This window comes from Sinocyclocheilus anshuiensis, unplaced genomic scaffold, assembly GCF_001515605.1.
Source record: "Sinocyclocheilus anshuiensis isolate Anshui unplaced genomic scaffold, SAMN03320099.WGS_v1.1 scaffold51, whole genome shotgun sequence".
Taxonomy (NCBI): domain Eukaryota; kingdom Metazoa; phylum Chordata; class Actinopteri; order Cypriniformes; family Cyprinidae; genus Sinocyclocheilus; species Sinocyclocheilus anshuiensis.
In genome coordinates this window covers 843,882-871,060 of record NW_015548296.1, presented here as the reverse complement: position 1 = coordinate 871,060, position 27,179 = coordinate 843,882, and the positions used below count along the sequence as shown (strand labels likewise).

The 27,179-nt window shown below is 38.0% G+C and overlaps 1 protein-coding gene across 4 annotated transcripts in view; it reads right to left on the bottom strand.

Moving 5' to 3' along the window:
* Positions 1 to 27,179, bottom strand: part of LOC107656010 (transcription factor EB-like) — a 35,181-nt gene that overhangs the window by 1,678 nt on the left and 6,324 nt on the right. The window contains exons 1-9 of one of the 4 annotated variants that reach the window (XM_016443657.1): positions 18,809 to 18,938; positions 17,806 to 17,898; positions 9,561 to 9,826; positions 6,144 to 6,431; positions 5,318 to 5,410; positions 2,298 to 2,415; positions 1,680 to 1,736; positions 1,089 to 1,164; positions 811 to 958 (exon numbers count right to left, since the gene is read on the bottom strand). In XM_016443657.1, the coding sequence (XP_016299143.1) occupies positions 811 to 958; positions 1,089 to 1,164; positions 1,680 to 1,736; positions 2,298 to 2,415; positions 5,318 to 5,410; positions 6,144 to 6,431; positions 9,561 to 9,761 (981 nt within the window). In that variant the 5' untranslated portion in view covers positions 9,762 to 9,826; positions 17,806 to 17,898; positions 18,809 to 18,938. Of the gene's footprint in view, positions 1 to 810; positions 959 to 1,088; positions 1,165 to 1,679; positions 1,737 to 2,297; positions 2,416 to 5,317; positions 5,411 to 6,143; positions 6,432 to 9,560; positions 9,827 to 17,805; positions 17,899 to 18,808; positions 18,939 to 27,179 lie in introns of those variants that run through there. The other 3 variants (XM_016443656.1, XM_016443659.1, XM_016443658.1) reach the window with 3 other exon arrangements.

Below are 27,179 nucleotides of genomic sequence, written 5' to 3'. Positions count from 1 at the left end.
CCCTAATAATGCTCAAGAAACTTTTCTTATTATTATCAATGTTGAAAGCAGTTGTGCTGCTTAATATTTTTTTTTTCAGTATTTCCTGATGAACAGGAAGTTCAAAAGAAATACAGAGTTCTGGCATGAAACTCTAGATGGCGCAGTCCGATAGGTCTAACTCAATCTGACCTAATGACATCATTATCACATGGCACAGCTGATTGGTTCTCTCCTGTATCGGTAGCCAATGAGCTCACTGCTCAACATTAAAATATATGACTAGTGCTTGCAGTAGCAGTTTGCAGGATGCTTCAAAAACCCTCCACCTTCCCCAGCTCCACCTGTATAGATCTGCTATGAGGTGATTTATGTATGCTATATGGGGGTTATTTCATGTATGTTATATTTGCAGCAGCATGTTGTGGAGTATTGACAGTAGCAAGTCTCGGTACTTGCTCTGCCGCAGCAGCAGCAGCGTAACAGATCTATTCCGCCAAGACCAAATACATTAACATTGTCATGTACATTACCATGCCAATCCCTCCGAGAGTTGTCATGACGGAACAGCATTTATTGAAATAGAAATCTTTTGTAACATTATAAATGTCTTTACTGTCAGCCCCTAAACTTGCATAAACATGAAAACAAAATAGAAAGAGCTAAGAAGAAAAAGGAGAAAAGCCTTACACTAAAGACATGTTAAATCATCTTGTTGCTAGGTCAACTGTTTTCCAGGCTGTAACAGACTATTATTCTTAGCAGATGCTTTAATGCTTAGGTTTTATTTTGTGATAATGGCTGTCACATAAATGCTGAATGAATGTTCACCTGAATGCGGAGCCACATCTGTTTGTTGGCCATCTCCATCCTCCTGAAGTTGTTCTCCACATCTCTGGTTCTCTGGATGTCCTTCTGCATGCGTTTAATATACTCCACAGAGGCCCTTAGAATAGTGCCTTTATTCCAGCGCACATCCCTGAACACAAGATGTTCCAGATGGTGAAGTGTTTATCAATGAATGTCTCTAAACAGAACTGTCCTGCAAAATTCACATCTGGCCAGAATTAAATGAAATAATTTATTTGCTCAAATGAACAAAAACTTACAGGTCATTGGCTTTGGGGATCATGGTGCCCAGCTCCTTAATTCGATCATTGATGTTAAACCTTCTCCTCTTTTCAACTAAAGAATAACAAAAAGAGGTTGTTAGTATGGTTATACTAACGATTAGTAGTATTAGGAGACTTTCAATTCTGTAGCATGATTGCTTCCTTTTTGTCTGACCTTGACCATTATGTTTTTTTTTATTTGTTTTCTGACTCAATCTTTCAATAATGATGGGAAATGAGGTAGCCCGTACCGTCTCTGCGTGTAAATTGTTTGATGCTCAAGATATGGCACTATATACCATCTTAACCCAAAGTATTTGGGAACAGGCCAAGCTTAGCAAAGCTTTGGAGAATTACTGTCTTATTGTACAACTCCAATACTTGTGAAATGTCATTACATTTTAATGCCACGGCAGCAGGATCTGTCCGAGTTAACGATAGACCAAAGTGTAGTGCACTGTCAGCTAAATTTGCCCGGAGGTGGTGGTGACTGGGGGTGTCAATGGCAGGGCACTAGCAGAGCAAGTGTACTTTAAACTGTGAACGGTTATAAACTGAAAGAAATGAGGGGGGAAAGCGCATACTCACTCAGGTTATGGTTGTCTTTCTTCTGCCTCTCTTTAGCCACTGCACGAGCTTCAGCATCTTGCCAAAAACAAAAGGCAGTACTGTCAATCAACTAATATGATCAACATGTTTTGCAATACATGCAAATGCTAAATTTCTGATCTTTTGTAATAGTGGCAATCAGGGATATTTCCTTGGAACGGTGAAACTTTGCTTAAATTTTATCCAGCAGAGTTATGTAATAATGTTTCTCTCATGTCTTACAATTGTAAAGCAATGTTATTTACAGTAGGCTCTGTTCAATTTTCTGTTGTTTTTATTAGGTTAGTATGTCAACACATTATAATAAAACTGTGCATACGGTTTCTCTAGATATAAACCATTAAAACAACACTGACATTTTGAAGTATGATCTAAATTTCTCAGCAATTTTCCTTGTGACACTGATGTCAGGTTTGCGTCCCATAATTCATGTCAGTCATATCACTTAAAATACAAACACTGTTAACGGGTATACAGTAGCAAGTAAACATTTAGATACTCTAAATGTGTTTTTCATGTTATATACCATTAATAAAGATAAGATGCATTTAAATAGTGTTTGTATGTGCAGCAGTACTCCGGTTTGTATGACTCTACCTGACAGCTCTCTCTTGATGGCCAGGTTGGCAGGGCAGGAGTTGCTGGTCATGGCGATAGCTGATCCGGACATACCTGGCCCCATGTACACATCCAAATGGCTGCTGGACAGTGGAAGCTATAGTGCACAAAAGATATATACGTGAGTCTTGGTGAGTTGGAAGACATCAACAGCATTTAATGTTACAAAGACAAAATTTTCTTGGCATTACATAACAACATCATGAGCACAGTGAATTTTCCACTATTCAGACCAACAAATTACTCTATATTAGAAGACTACTGCTGCATGTCCTTACTGCAATCCAAACTGCTTTCATTGCTGGACAAGATACAACTAGTTTGTCTTGCAAATGGCATTTTTATGAAGCTATATTCAGTGTAACCCTGGTAAATCATCACAATCACTAGATACCCAATAAACACTCAGCTTATCTCTAAAGCAAAGCCATAAACGCTAGAGATACCGGAGATAAAACACAAAAAATATCACACTCGGCTATTGCTTCTGGGTGAGAGAAATGATTGACTATGTTCTTTCTTATCTAAGTCTTTATGGCTTTATACCAGTTGTATCTTTTATTCCATCTTAGTGTCTTAGTATAATTGTAAGCAAGCTGGCTCTGAGCTCTTAATGAGCCGTGGCAGCTCAGATACCTTATCACAGAGGCTACTGTGAAGCACGAATCCAAACAAACACAAATCAACAGTAAAAAGTCTGAGAGGGAAGCCTGTTATGCAAAGTGAAGCCGTTATTTCTGGTCAAACGCATGTCTGTCATCACCGTACACCTTGTGTTTTTCAATACTTCAGTGAAGCAGGCCGTACTGACACACTGAGAAAACAGAAACGGCTCTTTAAGCATTTCAAATGTGATAAACGAAGAGGAAAGTGTATAAGAGAGGGTGTGAGGGTGTGAACGCCGCTTCCCGACAAACAATGGCGATGATTCAAAATACGTGTATGCACAATGCAAAGTGTCTGACGCCCTATTGGTTTTGGGAATTCCATCTCTAGAGGCTTTAATCACTGATCAAAGAAACAGTGATCAAAGGAGTGACATGGTCAACAGGGTCAAAGGCGGCCTTTGCAGCCTCATTAGGAGTCTGAACCCCCATGTCTCTTCTGTCCTTTAAAATCCCTAATGTCCCTCTGAAAAAATATAGTTTGCACATTAAATATTGAGCAAAGTGGCGATGTCTTTTATATACATCGAATCTGAGATTATTCGTTACCATTTGCATTTTTTAATGGCCGTATTACAAATCCACAAGGATTAGGGATTTCATTGTTCTGTGGATAAGCTTAATAAGGCCATTTATCAATGAAAACCTTTGCATACAGAAAAGTTGGTAGGGAAAAATGGCAACATACAGGACTAATTCAGGTAAATATGTTTCTGGCAAAACAACAGCAGCATTTACTTATGCATGATGATTCCTATATGCAGGAGACCAAATTAGAGAGTCTGGAACCAAAGATTAATCATTACAATGGAAAACGATCCCGAAGAACGCTGATCAATCGGATGCACCCACTCCATAATGTAAAATCAATACTATTAAAAAAGGCAATATAATTGAAATATAACAACAACAACAAGGACCTATGCTATCTAATAAATGAAAATTCTATCATCAATTACTTGTCTTCCTTTTGTGGAACACATAATTTGAAGACAACAGACATACTTTTTTTCTATACAATGAAAATCAGTGGATTCCAAAACAACTTTGAACCCTGCTGACTTCCATTGTGTGGACAGGCTTGGAATGCCATTTGGGTGAGTAAATGATGACAGAATTTTCATTTATGAGTGAACTATGCCTTTAACAGTTGAAACAGTTGTACTCAGTTGCTCTCCTGCAGGTCCACATAAACAACAGCGATAAACAACGAGCAATGCATGCTACAAGCCTAAGGCTAAATGTGTGTGGCAAGGTTACCGGTGTTCTTAAAGTGCCCAAGGCATGTGCTCTTTCTTTCTAGTCGCTCTAGTTTCCAGGAATATAACGCACAGAATGCAAGACTAAACAACCCCCTCCCACCCCACTTCCTACCCAATATCAGTCTGAAAGAAGGAGAGTGATGGGCCTTACCAGCTGAATCTTCTCTCCATCGATAACCTCTACGATGGCATAAGTTTTATTTGTGTCTTTCATATTGGCCTCTGAATCTCTCATAGCTGCACACCCTTGCCGTTCACCCTCGACCTCCCCGGAGAGACTAACCTGAGCTGCACCAGGACCTTCTCTCTTCTACTTTCCCTTAACAACTAAACACTGAACTTTCCCCTATCCGGACTTTCAGCCTCCCCTCTCCAGCCCTCTCTCTCTCCCAAACCTCCCCCCTGCTTCCCCACCTTCACGAAATGCCTTGTAAACAAGTTGAACTCTAACTGAGAGCGGCTTAATTGTTAATGTCGGGCAGTTACTTTAAATACAAAGCACAGTGCTCCCCACTTTCCTGATTCCCAAGTCTTTCCTTGAGTGAATCAGGCCACAATTTTAAGTCAATTAAACACTTAAAATACTTAAAACTTTTCCCCCCCCCGAGACATGCTGAAGGAAGCTGGCAAGGTCCTAATATCGGTTATCCATTATATCGAGCGCAGAAAATTCAGCTGGCAAAGTTCTCGATGAGTCTAAACAGAAAATAAGTCGTTTTGAGGTCGCATGAGAGAAAAACAGTTGCATAATTTTTCTGAGACGGTGCTTTGCTATAATTAGACGTGACTTTTGGTAATCAGACAAAGATGCTTTTCATCCCTAAAACCCTGATAAAAAGCAGCACAACAAATGGATCCAGTATAATTCCTCCATTGTTAATATACAAGGTTGCGGGGGGTTAAAAAATAGACGGTCATATAACAGTGAGGCAATAAGACACAGCCTGCACATCATAAACAGGAATTATTCACTCAATTTTCTACTTACCTCCTGGGATTCAGCGATCTGTATTAGTCACAGGCGGTAATGTCAGTGGCTAAAAGGCCTGAACTGAGTGAAGCAGTTACTTACTGTGTTTGGCATCTGGACCACGGGGTCAATATAAGCCTGGATGTCATCATAACTGGACTGCAGGCTGATGATGTCATCAATAACCTCATCCATCTTGTCAAAAACAAACCCATAAGGATAATTTTAGACACCTTCTACATTTGCATTCTACAAAATATGTACACGTTTCTTTTGATTTCTAAAGACTTTCTCTATAAATTCTTCAAAATAAGACAATATCCAAAGGAAAAATGTTCTAGAAATTACCAATGAAAGATGTATTCCTCTTAACAGCCCTACAGACATTATCCTTGTGTAGTTTAGCTCACAAAGGTCGTTAGTATGCCACAAGCACACATTCACTTAGGATCCCATAGGATTTGGTGGCACTGGGAGCAGAGGAAGGAAGGAAGGACCAAAGTCTGTTCTGTTCCAAAGGGCCGTCCTGCCTAGGGTTCCCTGTCACTCTTTAATCTTAAATTATACCTCCACGGCCATAATTGGCCACTTAAACTCCAATGACAATGAAGTTAAGTTAGTTAACACCCTGACCTTTGTGTGCACTTGAGCAAATAACACCCACGAAAAAAGCATGAATCATGAACGGCATGTTGTATGAGAGATGAGCAAGTCTTTGTCATTTACTAAATGTTAGATTTCTGTGAACTCAAAGAGGAATCATGGTGCTAAGTATAAAACTGCAAAAGATATACTAACTGTAAATTAAACACCAACAAACTGAATCATGATGAATGTAAGGACATGTTATGGGAAAAGTGTTCATATCAAACATGCCTAGACATGATTACAACCACAACCGTATGAAAATGAAGAAACGCTGAACTACCTCATTCTCATGGCTGGAGCCGATGTTGAGCATGGACATGGGACTGTTGGGTGTGCTGTTCCCTGCAGAGGTGATGAGCTGCTCAGTGCGCATGCAGGGAGAGGGCATGGATGGTGGGACGGTTCCTGTCTGACCCTGGGGCATGGTGGGAGGAGAGGGCTGTACCAAGCTTGTGACCGCATGTACAGCCTGCTTGCTGGCGTATGTGGTGGACAGGTACTCCTTGACCTGCTGCCGCTGAGACTGTCGAATATGGTAGTCTGTAGGGTTCTCAAGATGGGTCTGCACCTGTAAACATAACATAACATAACATAACATAACATAACATAATATAATATAATATATAAAGCAGCTTTCACAGGAATAAATTACATTTTAAAATATGTTAAATAGAGTTCTTATAAACTGTAATAATATTCCACAATATTGCTGTTTTACTGTGTTTTTGATCAAACAAATGCAGCCTTGGGTGAGCATAAGAGACTTTTTTATTTTTTCATAAAGAATGAAAAGATTATACTGACTCCAAACTTTTGAATGGTAGTGGAAACATATTTTGACTGATATAAAAACTGTAAGAATGCAATGACTTGCATTTTTTAAACCCACACATTGAGTATTAAACACAGAAGTTAAAAAAAAAAAAGTGTGCACCACCTGGCACCATCATGTCTCATAATTTACTCTTTCAGTGGAAAGAACAGTGTTTTAACTGTCACCATTACACATTACAAATAAAATCAAGCCAAAGTCTCCAGGCTCCACCAGCGTTATAGATTGTTATGTAACTGTGGGGTTTAAATCTAGGCATGTACGGGAAACACAGGTGCCAGAAAGAGCCTCCAGAAGTTCACTGAATCACACAGGCACCTGCAGATGGAGGTTCAGAATGGTTACAAGTTACGTCTGACCGGACTGGCCTCATTCTTTCACTTCAAAGCCAGACTGACTTTAACCGAGTGATTCAGGACACAAAACTGACATTTAACTAAATGTGCAACAGATGTGCACTGACGAAAAGAAAAATGGATTTAAGTGTTAATAAAACAACATATTGCCCTGTGCACGTATGCATGACTGTGCTCACATTCTAGCAAGCATGCATATCAACAAAACGGTGTCTGTATGCCGATGGAAAATATTAGCCATAATACCACATTCCTGAATGAAAACAAGCCTCAGGATTAGTGGATGAAAGCCTTTACACTTTAGCTCCCAAATTATTCAATCCCAGTCTGAGCACTTTCACTTTAAGATTAACACATATGTTGGAGCAAGTAAAACTTTTATGGGCAGTTTAAGTGAAGGATACAGGACTCCAGTTTACACACACAAGCTGTAAAGTGGGGACACTGTCTGGGAGGACTTTCCCCTGGTGTTAAACCCCTCTATGAACGCTATATAAAGGCATTTCAGGCAGGGCCAGTTGCTCTAAACTCTCAGAGGTGAAATTACAGAAGGTTAGTTGTGGTTAGAAGTTCATCTCACATGGAGCCCTTCATTACATACTTTTATTCAATCTAGGAACGGTGGGGGTAAATGTCCAGTTAAATGATACGGTACTGTGTGAAATAGGAGCTGCTGTTGTTTAATCCTGAGGTGACACATGGTTGGCTGCATGGGAGGGCAGCAACAACATGCTAGTGGCACAATTTATTGCCATTTACACTCAAGGAACATAACAGTGTAGCTATACATATAGTATTTCAATTGAAATTAAATTAATCACTACCATTAATACATTTGGGGTCAGTAAGATTAATACAAGCAAGGCATTTTCAGCAAGGATGCAGTGAATTTATCAGTAAAGACATTTATGCTATACTCAAGATTTCTATTTCAAATAAATGTTATTTTGAACTTTCTAAACAAAGAATCCTGAAAAAATGTATCATGGTTTCCACAAAAATATTAAGCAGCTAAACTGTTTTACCAAGAAAAGTTTCTTGAGCACCAAATAAGCATATTAGAATGATTTCTGAAGGATTCAGCTGTACCATCACAAGAATAAATTAAATTTTAAAACAGATTCAAATAGAAACCAGTTATTTTAAATTGTATTAATATTTCACACATTTTTGATCAAATAAACGCATCCTTGGTGAGACTTCTTTTAATAACATCTTACTGGCTTAATTTCTGCTTTTTAACACAAATAAATTATCTTAAAGTATACCAATAACATCACAATATGCATTCTATTTATTATTATTAATTATATTAGTATTACTTTTACCGCTTTTTATGAACTGATACAATTAAGTTGAAAATTCTAAATATCGATACAAAATGCCAGTCAAAATGATTGTCAGTCTCTTTCTCTAATATCAACACTTCCTAAATCTGAAGTTCAGTTTGAATGATTCAGTTAATTTGTCAGCGATTACTGTCTTGGAGGAAGTTGAACAAACCTTAACAATGTTTCTGGTTACACAAACAAATTGTTGAGCAAGTAACTTGATTGAGAACAGAGACTTTATCTGTCTATTCAAAGGAGCACAAGAAGCTTTACAGTTCCAAAAAAAAAACTGCGGGGCTTTTTGTCAGGCTTTGAAAAAAAAACAAATCTAAAAAAAAACTGTATGTAGGTGCAATACAAAGTTTCATAACATCACACACACCCAAACTCAAAATTCCACATCTGCATGCTGAGGACAGAATTGCTTTCTTTAAACTAACTGATAACAATCCAGGAAACCAACGACAGAATCATACAGAAGCATGTCACCTGTAAGAATGTCTTCCTGTGTGTTATCTCTAAATAAGTTATGTAACACCGGCCCCTCTTTTCTGTCTTTTTCCTCTTACCTGGCTGCCGTTCCACCGCATTCTTCTACAAATATTCCTTGCTTTGTTTCTGATCTTAGTTGAAATGTAATCCAGCACACTAAAGCTGTAGTCAGTCCTGCATGACCCACTGACTTCTGGACTTTGCCCACTACTCTTTCACCGCAACACGAGAGGAGATTACCGGAGGACCTAATCTTGCCTAATTTGGTCTTCGTGCACTCCTTAAAACCCATTCACCCTGTTGGGACCACTAGGGTGGCCAGAGCGCTAGACTACCTAATGGAAGGCAAGATTAGGGTCTCATGGGGAAGCTCATTCATACCCCGGAACAGAGAACCGCACGATGATTAGAGGGAATTTGGCAAGATATTAGGGAGAGGGCACATCCCACTAATAATCAGTCTTGGCAAAGTATTTTCACAAAAATAGAAAATCTCTTGCACTCATGAAAGGTTTTGATGGATGAGTCATACTGGTTAATGTGGTCACACGACCTGGCATTATTGTTGGCTCTTTGATTAATTGCTTTTCTTCCCCTTTTTTCAAACTTGTTTTGGATAAAAGTATCTGCTAAATGCATAAATGTAAATGTGAGATACGGTCACATACGCTGATGGATATGCCTACCTTTAACACTTCAACAGGCACCTGCATGGGCGACTGGAAGTGTGTTGGTGCACTGATGGCTGGCGAAGGTGCTGGTGGGCCTGGCATGTGATGCTGCATGTAATGCATGGATGCTGCCTGTTGCTGCTGCCGCTCCCGCTGCTCCTCCTGCTGCATTTGGTCCCGCATGAGCTGCAGGCGCAGGCCAATGCGTGACGACATGGCTGGGGGACGCGGGGGGCGGGCTGCTGTCACCGTGCAGTCCAGCCCGAAGAGTGGTGGGGTGTCTGCAAAGGAAATGGTTAGAGGAAGTGAATATGAAGTAAATGGATTTCTAACAAATGTGGGTTTTTGCGCTTTCTATTCATCAAAAATCCTGAAAAAAGCAGTTTCCATCATCAAAGGTTTTTCAACACTGATAGCAATAAGAAATGTTTCGAGCACCAAATCAGCATATTAGAAAGATTTCCGAAAATTCTGCTTTGCAAAAAAGGAATAAATTACATTTTAAAATAGATAAAAACATAAAAATTACATTTTACTGTATTTTAATTTTTTTTACTGTTTACTGATATTTTACTGTATTTTGATCAAATAAATGCAGCCTTGATGAGCATAAAACACTTCTTTCAAAAACATCTTAGAAAATATATTATAATATAAAAAACGTTAAAATGTCACAATATTAATGTTTTTTCTGTGTTTTTGTAAAGACAAAAATATAGCCTTTGTAAGAGTTTTCTTTCTTTCAAAAGTTTTACATTTATAAAGCAGCACCAGCAGGGCTGTCCTTAGCTGACGCGGGGCCCGGTGCGAGGTAGGGAGTGGGGCCCCCTCTGTCGGTTCACGGTCGCGTTCGCTGCCGGGCCCCCTCAAAGCACGGGGCCTGGTGCGACCGCACCAGTTGCATCGCCCAAAGGATGGCCCTGAGCACCAGTGAGATGGTTGCATATCTCTCTATAATATTAAATGTTGTTATATGACAAAAATTTTAAAAAGATTTTTTAAAAGTTTATTTATAGACTGTGGCTTTACATATTTAAAAGGTACAATAACAATAAAAGCTTGCAGTTATAATTAAAAACAGAATTAAGTGTACACATGAAGAACCAAAAAAAAAATCTAAATCATGTAGCTTGGCAAAAAAAAAAAATATATATATTATATATATGGTGGTAACCCAAAAAACATTTAGAGAATTTTAGGCATGTAATATTATATTCAAATTTGATATTTAACCACCAAATGATGCATTCATAATGTCATTTGGATGTCCTAAAATTGCCCATAAGATTATCAACAGCCTATGGCATTTTTCATTAGATCTGTGCTCCATTCTACAAGAAGACTGATAGCTCTAAATAAATACATTCTCAGAAGTAACGATGAGTGTGATGGGGGAAGTCATGCGAGGGTCAGGTGGTGTTTTTCTTTTCTATTGAAGCTCATGTGAGTAGCCTTTTCAATTTGGAAATGCCTCCAAAACCTCCTCACCCCACAAAACAGAAAGGCCCACACCCTGTTTCTTCTGCGGTCCTGGGGAGTCCCTAGTGAAGGAGTTCCTCTTTTTGGGGTGCTACAGAAGACCAATATGCAAACAAGCATGACTTTGCTGTTATTGGAGACATTGCTGTTAAGATACAAAAAGGAACTGGAATTTAAGTGTACTTTTTGAAAAAGATGGGGTGCTGAGTATGCACGCTATGTAAGATAAAGCCATCTGAGGCCTGTCTGGTGCATCTCAGTAGAACCACATCACAAACTATTCTGTGGAAAGGGACTGCGCCACCTATGGAGAAAAGCTTATTGTACTAGAGGTACAATAAGCAAAGCAGCTCCTATTGAGATGGCACTGAAGCAGTATTTAGCCCACAGTGTACATTTCAGCGGTGGAGGGGGGCACGCACACTACAAGCTTTGTGGTTCACACTGGTCAGTGAACACTTTCAGGCTTTGTCACCAGGGCAGTTGCCAGAGGTTGACTCAGTTCCAGGAGAGCGGAGCTTTGGAACGGACTGTCTCGCAAACAGATGGACTGATGTGCCACAGAACCAGGCCACCGGGGTGGTTGATAACCTGCTGGTATTTGATTTTAAACTTAATGAGGCAAGATAAGATTCATAAGATGGATGTGGCACCAGAGCTACATTATTATTTTTCTAAAAACACTTTAATGCCAAATTTTCACTGCAAAGATGGCACAGAAGCTCTTGAATGCTGCTCAGAGGTGGCATAAATGTATTGACACAGTTCTGTCCAGGTCTGTCTTCTCAGAGAGTTCAGCATATTAATATACATGACAATGTTAATGTGTTTGATCTTGGTGGAATAGATCTGCTGCTGCTGCTGCTGTGGCACAGCAAGCACTGAGACCTGCTACTGCCAAAACATACACAGACATGCTGCTATGAGCATGTAAGAAAAACTGCTGCTGCACATATAACATATATTAAATAACCCCCATAATAACATGCATGAAATCACCCCATAGTAGACCTATACAGGTGGAGCTGGGGAAGGTGGAGTGTTTGCGCTGCAACTGCTACAGCCAGCACTAGCCGGGTATTTGAATGTTAAGCAGCAAGCTCATTGGCTGCTGGTATGAAAATAACCAATCATCTGTGCCATGTGAATAATGATGCCATTATGTCAGATTGATTTGAACGTATCGAACTGCACCATCTAGAGTTTCATGACAGACCTTTGGATTTATCACAATTGTGTGTTAACTGTGTTTTGATAATAGGGGCTGAGGTGGGTCAGAGCAGGCATAATTTAGGCCTACTCTGGCTTTTATCCAGCATTGCATCTTTATGCTGAATTTTGAGCAGGTACAGAGCAGCTTTAACTCAGCTATGTACAGATGCACTAAAATATTCTGGTTTATAGATATGACTCGTGTAAAGGTGTAGTCACATTTACTGTTGTTTGGTGAATTTTCATTTGAATGATCAGGAATTTTCTTTTCCCACACATATTTTGCAACAGGTTCAAGTTAGTCACACATATTCACTGCATTGATTGACAATGGATATTTTTTTTGCCTGAGGAATTTTATTAAAATTTCACTAATGTGACCGCACCTTAAGAGTGTGGAAAACACTTTACTCAACTGCAAGAGTAAAGTGACTTTTTGGAAAAACAATCTAAGCAATCTGTCATTGGTCAGACAGCTAGTCCCGCCCCCAAACTCATACTGAGTCAGTGTTGTTGTGTCAGGCTGGGGTACGTTTCCCAAAAGCAACTATGGTTGCAAGTTCCGTTGTAACCAATAGAGTTCAATGAAACTGGCAACCATAGTTAGCTTACAATGTTTTGGGAAACGCATCCCTGATTGGGATTCTCAAACAAACAGAGCAATGTTTTGATAGTGTCACAGAGCCACAGTATTTACACATTTACTCTCTAATAGTACAGAAAAGGTGATAATTATTTTTGTTATGGTCTATAATAAAGTCATATATTAAATGCTAATGGGGGACTTAGGCATCATAACATTATAATGTACGGTATGAAAAATATTCATTTTGAGATCCTGCTAAAGAGTACATTTAACAGTGTTTATGTATTAATATAATGTAAAAATTGGGAAAATTAGCTAATTAAATATTAAATACTGACCAAAGCCAGTAACTTATCTCTAATATCAATATCTCTTATATCAGCCAGTAACTGATATGGTACCAGCATATTGCACATCCCTAATGGAATCAGACTATCAATGACTTACATATAGTCATCTCTACTTCTTAATTGGGATAGGAATAGCTAATTTTTGTAACTTTGGTTTTAAATATGAGCAATAGCTTTAGCAAACACCACTAATGAATAACTGGTCAAATAACTAGTAAACATTTCTCAGCTCTTTCAGTGAAGAAACAAGCTGATAGCATGGCTGTTTCTCAGAAGTCCACTGAACAGTCAGAGTTGGGCATTCTTCTATCACTATTGTATCAACAGAAGATTTGAGTCTCAGCCCTGTACACAGTGACGTATTTACTCGGCATATACTGACGCTGCTCTGTGCGTACGCCACCTCCTCCTGTGACGTTGCTCTCCCACACCGCCCATCGGCGAATGCCAGGCATACACTGCCATGATGGAGACGCATCCAAACAAAGCCAGTTATCAAAGTGCCCTATTGTCACAGTAGCCACTGAATTCATGAAATCTCTACATCAAAGGATGAAGAAAAATAGAAAAAGTGGGCCACAAAGTTTATACACGCATAAAAACACACCTGCATACTTACAAAGCCTTACAGCATTCAATATACTATTATACTTGTGTGTCGTCTTTTATATGTAAAACTATGTAAAAGTAAATGTAAAGGTATGTACTATGTAACAGTATCTATTTAGTAAATGAAGTAAACGTAAATTATATGACAGAAATATGACAGAATTTCTATGTATTACTGCAAATTAAAAACCTAATAAATTGTATTACATTTTTGTAAATAATAAAATGCTATATTAAATAAAAAATGAAATAAAATGAAATAAATGTGTTTTCTGGAAAATGAAATGATATTTTAAAAATATTACTTTACTTTCAAAATTATTGAGGCCATTGAACATATATGCCAAGCAGACAGAAATAGTCCATATTGTTGTATTCTAAGATTTTCACATGTTATTCCAGCCATTTAGAAGCTGTGACTGCAAATATTTATTTGCATAGTTGAAAAGTACATGCATGTCTTCCTTAATTCACAAAGACGGTGATAAAGGAGAAAGAAACAACAGGGTGGGTACAGAATCAGGAAATTACAAGTACTCAAACTCACACTGCCTGCACTAACCACCAGGCCAATACCCCAACAAATATCCTAAACACAACTATTCCAGGAAACGTACAAATCTGACTACTAATACACTAATACACCCCATGGGTCAAAATTTCGCCAATTAACTGCTACTAGATTGTAACAGAGTTAGTACAGTTTACAAAAACTTAAACCACTTCCTACAATGCAACTAGCATTAGCCAAAGAAGCTAGCAGAGGAAACAATTGATCAGTATGCCTCATTCAGAGGCCAAGTCTGCAATATCAGATATGAGCTCGTTCACTAATTTAGTGAGTAACTGCTTATATGCAAATATGAATATAACTCTTGGGTTTCGCTGGAATTTTGGAAACTGCAGTAACCTGCACATGATGAGTGGACAGGGGTCTTGCAAAGAACCATATTATGCTGCCCACACTTCACCACCCACCCTGTCTAGTAAGGCAGTGAGGCAAGCGGAACCAAAAATAACACTCACACTTTCTGTTCCTGTTTGCAGAGACACCCTGTTCCCTCGGGGGAACAGACTGCCGGTGTGTAAATTCTATGTCTCTGCAGCACACAGTGAACTTTCCATACTCTGGCCAACTTATCTGGCATGGTCTAAGGATTCACACTCGCACATGGGATTAACAGTCGCTGGGATAACATTCGGTGGGATGGGCAAGGGAAGGACAGTTCTCAAGTAGGAGGATGAACCTTCTGGCAGTGTCTTCACAGCACCCTTTTCCTTCCTCTTGTGCCTCAAGATAAGCAAGAGTGTCAGTTCTAGGAAGAGCTGCTCTTATTTGGGTTTTGATTCGGTACAAACCAGGTGACGAACATTACAAGGAATTCAACTGCAGCTGATAACGACAAATGGCAGATATTAAAAGTCTATGGTATTGTTGAAATAAATTAAAAATAAAATAGTAAAAATGGCAGTGAGTTTACGAGCTGCAAATGAATTTAGGCATTATATGGAAGTTTATTTTTTAGCAGGATGGCAATATATAAACTCTATACCATTTCATTTTTTATTCCATGGTGAAAACAAGCTTTATTTCTCAGAATTGCAAGAAAAGCCTCAATTGTGAGATAAAAATTAGCAGTTACTTTTATATTACAATTTATTCAACAATACTTCTCCCCAAGGTACCGTCTTCCGCCATTTTGGAGAGTACCCCAGAACGTAATCAACATAATCAGCGTTGTTTACGCTCAGCATATGCGTGCTTTCACTGAGCGTAATCCGCGTTGTATACGTTCAGCATGCACAAGCTTTCTACTGAACGTAAACAACGCTGATTATGTTGATTGCGTTCTGGGGTACTCTCCAAAGTGGCGGAAGTCGGTAAACTTACTATGTAAACTTGCTTTGTAAACTTACAGTTGAACCCCTAATGTCACATGGACTATTTTACCAATGTCCTTGCTACGTTTCTGTGCCTTGATCGTGGTAGTATCCTTGCCGTCTATGGAGAGTCCGAGAGCTCTCAGATTTCATCAAAAATATCTTAATTTGTGTTCCGAAGATGAACGAAGGTCTTACCGGTTTGGAACGACATGAGGGTGAGTAATTAATGACAGAATTTTCATTTTTGGGTAAACTAACCCTTTAAGAACTTCATTCATCTTCGGAACACAAATTAAAAGATATTTTGGATGAAATCCGAGAGCTTTCTGACCCTGCATAGACAGGTACGTATGTGACTTGAATGGTTCAACCGTAATTTTATGAAGCTACTAGAATACTTTTTGTGCACAAAGACGACAAAAATAATGACGCGTGGTGCTGCTAACGTAGCAGCCGGTGTTCTGACGTAGAACGTAGAGGATGTGCTGCGGCTTGTTTGCAAGCAGAGGAATGTACATGTATGCATCGTGGAACTGTCGTGAACACGTGTCGAAGACTGACACAGAAGAGAAGAAATTGTCGTTGTTATTTGTGTTTTCTTTGCGCACAAAAAGTATTCTCGTAACTTCATAAAATTGTTGAAACCATGTTAAAAATGGTCGAAAAACGGTTGAACCACTGATGTCACATGAACTATTTTAAAGATGTTCTTACTACCTTTCTGGGCCTTGAACATGGTAGTTCTGCTGCTGTCTATGCAGGGTCAGAAAGCTCTCGAATTTCATCAAAAATATTTTAATTTGTGTTCCGAAGATGAACGAAGGTCTTACAGGTTTGGAACGACATGAGGGTGAGTAATCAATGACAGAATTTTCAGAATTTTCCCTTTAAACATAACTTCAATATGATAAATGATATGGCACCGATATATTGTGCATCGCTATGTTTATAAATACTGTACGATAAATTACAAAGATCACTGAGAAATCTTTTAAACAGTGTTGAGGACTTCAATTAAATCACTAAATATCATCTGGGGTCCCATGATTTCAAGAAAATAAAATAAAAAATCCCCAAATGATGCTTGTGTCATGTGCAGTGTGGTCATGCTTCTTGGGCTCCCATCAACACAGCGATTACCCCACTCTCAAACTCTCGCAATCAAGTAGATAAACATCCCTCGAACTTCTGCTTTTACAGTCACGGATTCTGCTGTCCTCATTCCAAAAGTGATATATGCTGTTTCATTTAACCATGGACTGACAATAAGAAAGAAGAAAATGCCAATTCAATAAATATCAAAAGAGAACAAACACTTTTTAGGTTTCCCAGCTTTCACATGAGCAAGACACATTCATGACCTTCCTTACTTTTAAGTAAATGTGAGTCATTGCTAGTCAATGCAAGACAACTTAATCCTGACACAACTGTCATAATAAATTTCAGATGTTTGCTTACTAGAACAGGTTTTTACTGTAATATATATATAGTGTAACTTGACTGTATATAGTCTAACTTGATTAGATTCTCTTATCTAGTGACTACAATGACCTGTGGGTGACTTGTTTCAAAATGTTCAAAACACACATAAACAACACAAAACTACTTAATTTCTGCTGTCTTTGCCATGCCAATTACTGTCTGACCTCTTGGCTCTGAAGCAAAGGAAAAATATATTTGTTTATTATTATTGGACAATGCTGCTTTTGAGAAGTTTGTAAAAAAAAAATATCGCAAATGCTGTGGCGTGCAGTGAGAGCCCCGTGCAAAGATTTTCATGGACTTGGAAGGACCATGAATAGTATTAAGTTCTCTGCCATACCCAGTATGATATAAAAACAATGTCAGATATGCTTTTTATGCATATTTTCTTTATATAAACCATTTTATACTGAGAGGGCACTTTATTTACTCAACCCTTGTCACTGATTGCTCACTCGTTCAACAGGAAATCACAACCCCATAACGACCTAATGCAACTTCCAATTTTGACGACACTTACGGGAAAATGTATAAACGACCCAATGGGTTTTCCTAACAGACAGGCCCAGCTGCGTTCAGGCACACACTGAATAGTGTATTCTCCATGGCTTTCTGTGCCTTTATTCATTTCTCTCTGTGAGAAATATCTCACAATTACCTCTTTGTGTAGAAAGTGCTGAAAGTGATCTGGGTGTCCTCCACGCGCTGCTCTCTACATGACTGGGTGCCTGCTTATGAGTGGGATGAAAAACTGGAAAAGAGACACAGAGATTTGTATTAGTGGCCATCCTTTGCCCAGTGAGTAACATGAAGAGGTTTCTGGCTGTGGCTGGATGAACTGGAGTGATGACGATGTTGCAGATAGCTGCGGCTGTGCTGTTTCTAGCGGTCAAAGTAACAAGGCAGGTGCATCGAGGATATATCTATTTATATGTACATCTGATATCTGGGTTAAACTGGAAACATCTAATTAAATTTCTTTCCAAACTGTGAGAATTAAACTTGTATAGTGCATTCATATTTACAGACCCAGCAACCGAGTAAAGATATTCTGCACATTGAGGTGAGGTACAAAAAATCATTCTATCCAATGGATCCAGTGATCTTAGAGCAACCACCTACATTACAGGAAATACATGCACGTTATGTTCACCTATAAAAAAAAAAAAAGCACTGCTTTCCAGGGACTACAGTTGATGTGAATATTTTAGTTAATACTGCTAATATTTAACTGCCATTATTTGTCTCTCTAAATAAAATTAAATATATAACTATATAACATTTTACTATATTTAAACCCAAACTGCAGATTTTTACTCTAAAATCGGCACCGAAAATGCCACAAAATCCACTGATTCCATCCAGGTTGGTTTATGGATGTCTGCCACTGATTTCTCCCACAATAATAGAGCATCATAATAAAAGCTAGTCCAAATCGACTTATAATCTCTTTTAAATAGCTACACAACCATGTTAACCAAACATGCTTAACACGGGCCTACAATGACAAGCCAAGTAGATCTCAGTTAAGTGTGAGACTTCCAATAAAACACATTTCCCAGCCACTGAATATGTGCATCCAACAAAGTGAATATTCAATCTCGTTATGCGTTGTTGAAATCAAATTATACACAAAGCTCGTAATGATTCACTCTCCATACCTTACATGCAGTTGTTGACAGACAGTGCAAACAAAGAAGGCCGGTCAATGTATAAGTCCAAACCCCAGTGGCGTCCTAACAGAAAACTGAGCCTTCATGTTGAAGCATGGCTCTTATACTAGAGGCTGTGCTGGCTGACAGCGCCGCCACTCGTGACCAATAGCCACAGAGAAAAAGAGAGGGAGAGCAATCAGCAGTCACAGGGAAATCCTTAGTCATGAAGTCTTACAGTACAGTGTCCACAACTTCTCCTCTTCTGTCTATTACCCCCTCCAGTTCCGCTAAATGACCCAAACCCTGTGAGCTTCCGTGAGAGAGGAACAAGGGGACTTCATTGTCCCTCATCTCTTTCCTCGAGTCCTCTTCCGTCTCATCTGACTGTGCCGCTGAATGTAATGAGTCTGGAGGAGTGTGGTGAATCACTGGTTAGGTTGGGTCAGCAAAACACTCATGTGGATGTGTGTAAACACGCTTTACACGCCACGTATTGATACATTTGGATTACTGTAAATTATCATGGAAGTCGCTCTTAATCGGTGTACAGTGTTGCCTTCACCTCAAGTTGAAGCGTGCTGATGCACATGAATGTTACATGAATGTCTAGGATTATATGCAAAGAGACTTGCTTTCAAGGTACTTTTTTAACCTGGGAATTAAACCCATGTCCCTTGATTTGCTATGATGACGACGATGATGATGATGGTGGTCAAGCATTCAAAAGTTTGCGATCGGAAGTTTTTTATGCTCACTAAGGCTGCATTCATTTGGTAAAATACAATCAAAACAGTAATATTTATGCAATTTAAAGTCTTTTTTCGATTTTAATATATTTTATAATGTAATTTATTCCTGTGATGGTAAAGCTGAATTTTCAGCAGCCATTACTCCAGTCTTCAGTGTCTCATGATCCTACAGAAATTATTCTAATAATATGCTGATATGGTGCTCAAGAACCATTTTTATTCTCATTGACAACAGTTGTGCTGCTTAATATTTTTGTGGAAGCTGTGATACATTTTTTCAGGTTTCTTTGCTGAATATAAAGTGCAAAGGAACAGCATTTATTTGAAATAGAAATCTTTCGTAGCATAGTCACTTTTGATCAGATAATGTATCTTTTGTATGGGGAAGTCATGGCCTAATGGTTAGAGAGTCGGACTCGTAACCCAAGGTTGTGGGTTTGAGTCTCATACCGGCAGGGATTGTAGGTGGGGGGAGTGAATGTACAGCGCTCTCTCCCACCTTCAATACCACGACTGAGGTGCCCTTGAGCAAGGCACCGAACCCCCAAATGCTCCCCGGGCGCCGCAGCAAAAAAATGGCTGCCCACTGCTCCGGGTGTTCACGGTGTGTGTGTTCACTGCTGTGTGTGTGCACTTTGGATGGGATAAATGCAGAGCACTAATTCCTAGTATGGGTCACCATACTTGGCCACATGTCACTTCACTCACTTTTTCACTTCACTCACTTTTGTTGAATAAAAAAAAAACGAATGCATGAAATCATTGGCCGTTAATATGACAGTCCACCCAATAATGAAAATTCTGTCATTTCTCAACCTTGTGTTGTTACAAACATGTATGACTTTCTTTATTCTGTGGAACTCAAAAGAAGATACAATGAATATTATTGTGATTCTTTGATATTTGAACCCCACCGGTCTACCTTTTGTGATCTGCAGAAGAAAAAATAGTCATACAGGTTTGGAACAACATGAGAGTGGGTAAATATTCTGGCAAAAATGCAAACCTTGAATGCAGTTTTGGATTAAAGTGTGTGCTAAATTGCAGATCCTTTGTTTTTGTCGTTTAGGGGGTGGGAACAGTGAAGAAAAGTCAAATGTAATGGAAGGTGCATTGCTGGAAAGCAGGAAACATGATACACTGAGAGCTTTCCCAACATGTAAGATCAAGCCAAAGACCTTAGAAAATGTTACATGAAACTGGTGCTTTCAGAATAAATATAACAGCAGTGACATTGTCTCCCCCTAGTGATAATACAAATAGACATTAAATATTATGTTTATATTCTGTAAAATGTTCCAAGTGCACTGGGTAAAGGGCAGATACATTTTAAGGAATTACACTATGATTTGCCCCCAAGAAATAGTAAAATGTGCATTCAGTAGGCCAGTGTTTTCACCACAAGCACACTCTTGCCCACACCCTTGCCCATCCCACCGAATGTTATCCCAGCGACTGTTAATCCCATGTGCGAGTGTGAATCCTTAGACCATGCCAGATAAGTTGGCCAGAGTCAAAAACCTTGTTAACTCCATTTGAGTATGATTTTCAGAAATTAAGAGTAAGTGTGTGATCATATATAAAGCGAAAATACCAACTCTGATGACGAAATGTTTAATTATTGGGGAAGAAAAAACCTTTTTCCCTTTCTATCTTTTTCTTTTTTCTTTTTTTTTTTGAATGTTTAGTGGTGTGCCTTGGGATTTTTTACATATCAAAACTGTGCCACGGCAGAAAAAAGGTTGGGAAACACTGCAGTAGGGCAACAATTTGCTAACTCCAAATAATGAATTACAATCATCAGACAAAACAATGACTGATGGAAGGGTGAGTTAAGAGGAAGTGAGATGTTAGTTACAAGAAATTAGTATTGCATTATGCCTGAATAATTCCCACCTCTGCTTTAGATCATGTGCGCATTAAAAAAAAAAGATTTCTGCATTAGGGGGTTCTGTGACATTTACAGCATCAAACTTTATATCGATATTTAAAGACTTACAGTTAAAGTCTCAAATTGTTATGAATAGCTTGATTTCCAGTATAATAGTGATTCTTGTGCAGTTGTCTCAGGATCCAAATTTAACACCAATTTTAGGTGCAAAAAATCCTTAGAGAAATTGCAATGTGTTAAATTAAAAATCACTTTCACGGATCTTTTCCTGGACCATTCCCAGCTGGTGGAACAGGTCGTTCTCAATTCGAACAGCTGAGTCTTTCGCCATTTTCAAAAAACATCTAAATACATCTTTTTCGCCAGTACCTGATTAGTGGTCGACTGATATTGGTTTTTTGACAGCCGATGCCGATATCTTGGAAAGCAGGGGGGCTGATAGCCGATATAAAGCCGATATAATTTGTTTTGAATTTGAATTGATATTTAAGAAATTTGAAATGATTTGAAAATGGATTAAAAAATAAATGTGTAAAATAAACATACTTATACTTTAGATGACAAAGTATTTTTCACAAATACATAAATATTTAATAAAAATATAATTAAAAAGTAAGTAAACGTGCATTGGGAATCATTATAAAAGCAATCGTTATAATACTTTTTGTATACATTAATTCCTTTGTTTAACCGTTCTATCTGATTAGACAGACTTCTATCCGTATTAGACAGAACTGTTAACAACGACAGTAAACAAGAGGGAGAATGTGAGCACTGTGTGCTCAGGCGCTGCCGCTCTCAGTGCCATCAAAATAAAAGTCCCGCCTCGAACACATCGGCCAAGCAGAAAAGCTTATCGACCAATGCCGATATTTAAAAAATGGCAAATATCGGCCGATATATCGGCCTTGGCGATATATCGGTCGACCACTATACCTGACCAATTAATACTAGCACTTACCTATTCTATCTAATTTATTTTAAAAAAAACTTGCTTTGTGTACTGTGCTAGACTAACTGAGACTTGTCACAGCACTTGTATACTGTTGCTCTCTCGTTGGTCTGATTGATTCTATTGCTCTCCTCATTTGTAAGTAGTTTTGGATAAAAGCATCTGCTAAATGATTAAATGTAAAATGTAAAATTACTATGAACAATACTGTACCATTTTACTATATTTTGTAAGGATGCAATAAATTGATCAAAAGTGACAGTCAAGACATTTATAATGTTACAAAAGATTTCTATTTCAAATAAATGTTGTTCTTAAAATGTATATATCGCGATTAATCGTTTGACAGCACTAAACAAAAGGTTTGTTGACCACCACCCAAAAGATTTCTGAAGGATCATGTGACACTGAAGACTGTAGTGATGGTTGCTGAAAATTCAGCTTTGCCATCACAGCAATAAATTATATTTTAAATATATAAAAAAATTATTTTACTGTTTTTGATCAAATAAATACAGCCTTGGTGACTGTAAGAGACTTAAAAAAATTTCACAGACCCAAACTTTTGAATAGTAATATCAATAATATGCAAACAGATTATCATAGCTGAGGTTAAATAGGAAAACTGACAAATTTGCAAATGCATAAACAACAGAGGAGAGGTGTTATTTACCCACCTACACAAAAAAGGAAATTGGTAAATGTGAAGTATTTTTATTTGCATTTTTGCTGCTGCCCATGACATGAAGCAGTTGAGAACCACTGTTATATACCATATTCATGACAAATTATTCCAGTCAGTCTGTAATATGTGGGTAATTTCCAGGAAAAACATATTCTAAGCACTGCTGAACATACCAAATAAAGACCTGCTTTGTAATTGTATGTGTGCGTTACTTTCTAAATGTTAAACATCAGTTTAGGGCACACAATGAAATTGCATGCAAAACAGATTGGTTCAGCATGGCCACAAACCAAAGTTACCAAAATTACAATGAGAGCAAAATGTCTGTGGGCATTTATAGAAGTTTACAGATTGTATTTCGCCAAACTAATGTGAAGCTGCCTATCACAGCTCAGCTGAAGCTTTAATAATGACTAACCAAAACAAACAGTTTATTTTCAAATGCCCATCTCCTTTATTCTCCACTGTATCTAAGATTCGATTCTCGGCAGTCTTTTGTGATCAATTCAAAGCTCTGTTTTTTTCTATAGCTTTGTTTGGAAGGTGCATGATGGGTAATAAAAGCCCGGACGCCATGCATTTCCATTCAGGCGCTGTGACCTCTGCAAAGTACTCAAACTACCAGTGACCTTTCCTCCAAAAAGACCTCGCTGGGGGGCTTTTGAAATGATAAACACAGACAGAAAGAGTTACGCAGATGCAAAGTGTAGCAAAGTGGTTTAAACTGCTTGTTGACATTCAACATGCGAGACAAGACCAGCTTTGTGCGCACACACTGAAGCAGTTTAATAAACTAAATACAGACAACAATGTATTTACAGTAGTATTTTGGGCCATAGAAGGAGTGCCAGAGACAAAACTGCATTTCATTGGTCCAAACAGCTGCAGCCTGTTGCAATGTGTAGGAGGCCATGTTTATGACCAAGGAACTGTTGTGTTCCTGACAATAGCCTATGGAAAGGAGGATATTTCTAGAACCTGACTATGTCTAAACAAGCTGGTGTGGCATTTCTATTATTTTCCATTAGCTTTTCTGATATTGAGGGAACTAAAAACTTACTCATGCATTTTGCAATGACAATAAGATGTATAAGGGGAATCCCAAAGTTACATATCCCAGGTCTGCTTGGTGAAGAGTGTTTTTGTAATAATGTAGAGGTTTAGGTTGCTTTAGCGAGACTACAGAGAGAAAAAATAGATCACCTCCATTCCTTAACCCTCTGGTGGTCTTCGGTAATTTTAGACCAGAATTTGTTTTTTCCCCCCTGAACTTTTACTTTTTTATTTTTATTTTATTGAAATAGTGACTTTTTTGTAACTTGCTATATGACCATAACAATCCATTATTAGAAAAAGCCAAATTGTCTTAAAAATAGGAAATTTTGTGATGTTTGCATGGGAAATTAATGGAAAATTAAAACTACAAAAATACAGAGCATTTTTTGTACTATCTACAAATCAGCCAGGATTAAGTAGTCTTTAATACTGTCTAAAAATATTTCTTAACCTAATATAAATAATTATGTCAGTTATAGTGGTTACACCACGGTATTATATATGATTTCCTTTATTCTTCCCTCCAGATGACAGCAATCTGCCTTATATGTGTTGGATTTTAAAAACTTTTACTATATGTTTAACTTACAGGGGTCATATGATGCGATTTCAATTTTTCCTTTCTCTTTGGAGAGTTACAAGCTCTTGGTGCATAAAGAAGATCTGTAAAGTTGCAAAGACTAAAGTCTCAGATCGGCTTTCACCGTGGACGAAGCAGAGTCCAGCCCGGGGTCGTCACATGTGGTTGCCACTCCTTCGTCGAATACGCCGGACGCGCTGTTCTCAACCCCGCCGCCTCTGCTCACTCTAGCCCAGACTCAGAAAGCTCAAGGAAATTGGAAGGAGGAGAGGCCTCTGCGGAATCTTGTTGCGTTTCGATGCTTTGTGGGGGACCATACCTCTTTCTGGCCGCCACAAATTATGTCCCCACTGGATGCAACAAATGCCTCGTTTGTAATGGGTTTTAATGTTTTTGTCTCGTTGCTCCGGCCGGGACACTGCATCAAAGTATGGTGAGGGGCGCAACATTTCCGTCGCACGCTTGAGGTATTCGGCCAATCACAACGCACTGGATAGCTGGCCAATCACAGCACACCTCGCTTTTCAGACCGATGAGCTTTGTAAAAATCGACGCGTTTCAAAAAGGCGGGGCATAGAGGAGAAACAATAATGTACAGTATGTGGAAAATAATGTGTTTTTTTAACTTTAAACCGCATAAACACATTTCATTACACCAAATACACAAAATAATGTTCTTTTTAGCAGCATCATATGACCCCTTTAAACACTGCATTCACTGAAAATGATTTTTTCTAATATTTACATTATTTAATAGACATAAATGCTGCATAATTAAGAAGTGAATATTATCTAGTACTGTGAACTAACCTCAAAATTAGTGCTGTCAAAAGATTAATCACGATTAATCACATCCAAAATAAAGGTTTTTGTTTACATAAATACAGACAATGTATTTACAGAAGTATTTTTTGATTAATCGTTTGACAGCACTACTCAAAATACAAAATATTAAAAACAAATCACTGTTATTTTAGTATCACTGATATAATATTATAGGTTTTGTTAATATTTTGAATTAGATTATCTATTTTATGGTTTCATTTTCATTTTAGTGAAGGTTTTAGTAATTTTGTTGTATTTTTTGCTATTTGTATTAGTTTTTGTTGTTTTTAACTGTCTACATAGTTTTTATTAATTTTTATTTTGTTTTTAGTTATTTTAGTACATCATGTTAAACTAAATGAAAATGAGAAATGCTGCCTCAGAAACTAGCAAAAAAAATAATTTTAATATTTTATTTTATTTCAGTTTACATTTATTTTATTTCAAGTAACAAAACTATTTTTATGGTTTTAATTTTAATGAAACTACAATAACCCTATTATTGAAACTAAATGTACTCATTTCATTAAAAAAAGTTACTATTGTGACCCCAATAGTTACTCTTGTGAGGAATACAAGAGGGTTAATTTGTTGGCAATGGCTTAAACAAGAATGCCTGGAGATCAGCCATGGCCAAAGAGCTCTTTAGGAGATATGTTATGAGATTAGGAGCGTTGGTACAGTAGTAGCAGAACACTGTTTGCAATTGTCAGCGTTACTTCTGCTGCATTACAACGCAAGATCCACCTCCCTCTCTGGCTCCCCCACTCAAATCTAGCAGTGTTCACTCGACAGTATGGCAACTATGCCCGCCTTTGGCCTATCTGGCATGTGTGTGCAGAGAGAAACGTTGAGAAAGAGAGGCAGGATGCTTTGGGACCTTAGTCAGAGTGTAAAGAAAGCAACCATGTCCATGTTTAGACGTGTAAGATTTACAGGGTGACGCTGCCATAAACTTTGCACACACTAGTGACTGACAATGTGAGGATGAGAACAAACAAATGACATTTAATTTGTTATTATTACACAGTATGTTAACTCATAGAGGACAACTGTACACTCTCACAAAAAAAAAAAAAGGTACAAAAGCTGTCACTGGGGCAGTAACCTTTGAAAAAGTATACCTCTATACCTTATTTCCCTGAAAAGGTGCATATTAGAACCTAAAGTATGCATATTAGCAATAAATTGGCCCAAACACAGTTTTGTTTTACAAAACAGCCTGGAACTCAAGATTAACCAACACTTCCCATTTTTGTATGCAATATGCATCAGACGATCAGTAAGCAGACTGTGGGTGAGCCCTGTCATATGAGACTAGACTCATATATATATATATATATTAGTGCTGTCAAATGATTAATCGCAATTAATCGCATCCAAAATAAAAGTTTTTGTTTACATAGTATACGTGTGTGTACTGTACATGTATTATTTATATATAAATACACACCCATGCATGTATATATATATTTTTAAATATGTTACATTTATATATTAAATATATTTATATATAATATAAATTATATGAATATAAATATTTACATGTAAATATTTTCAAAATATATACTGTATGTGTGTGTATTTATATATACATAAATATACACAGTACACACAGATATATTATTGATTATTAAAT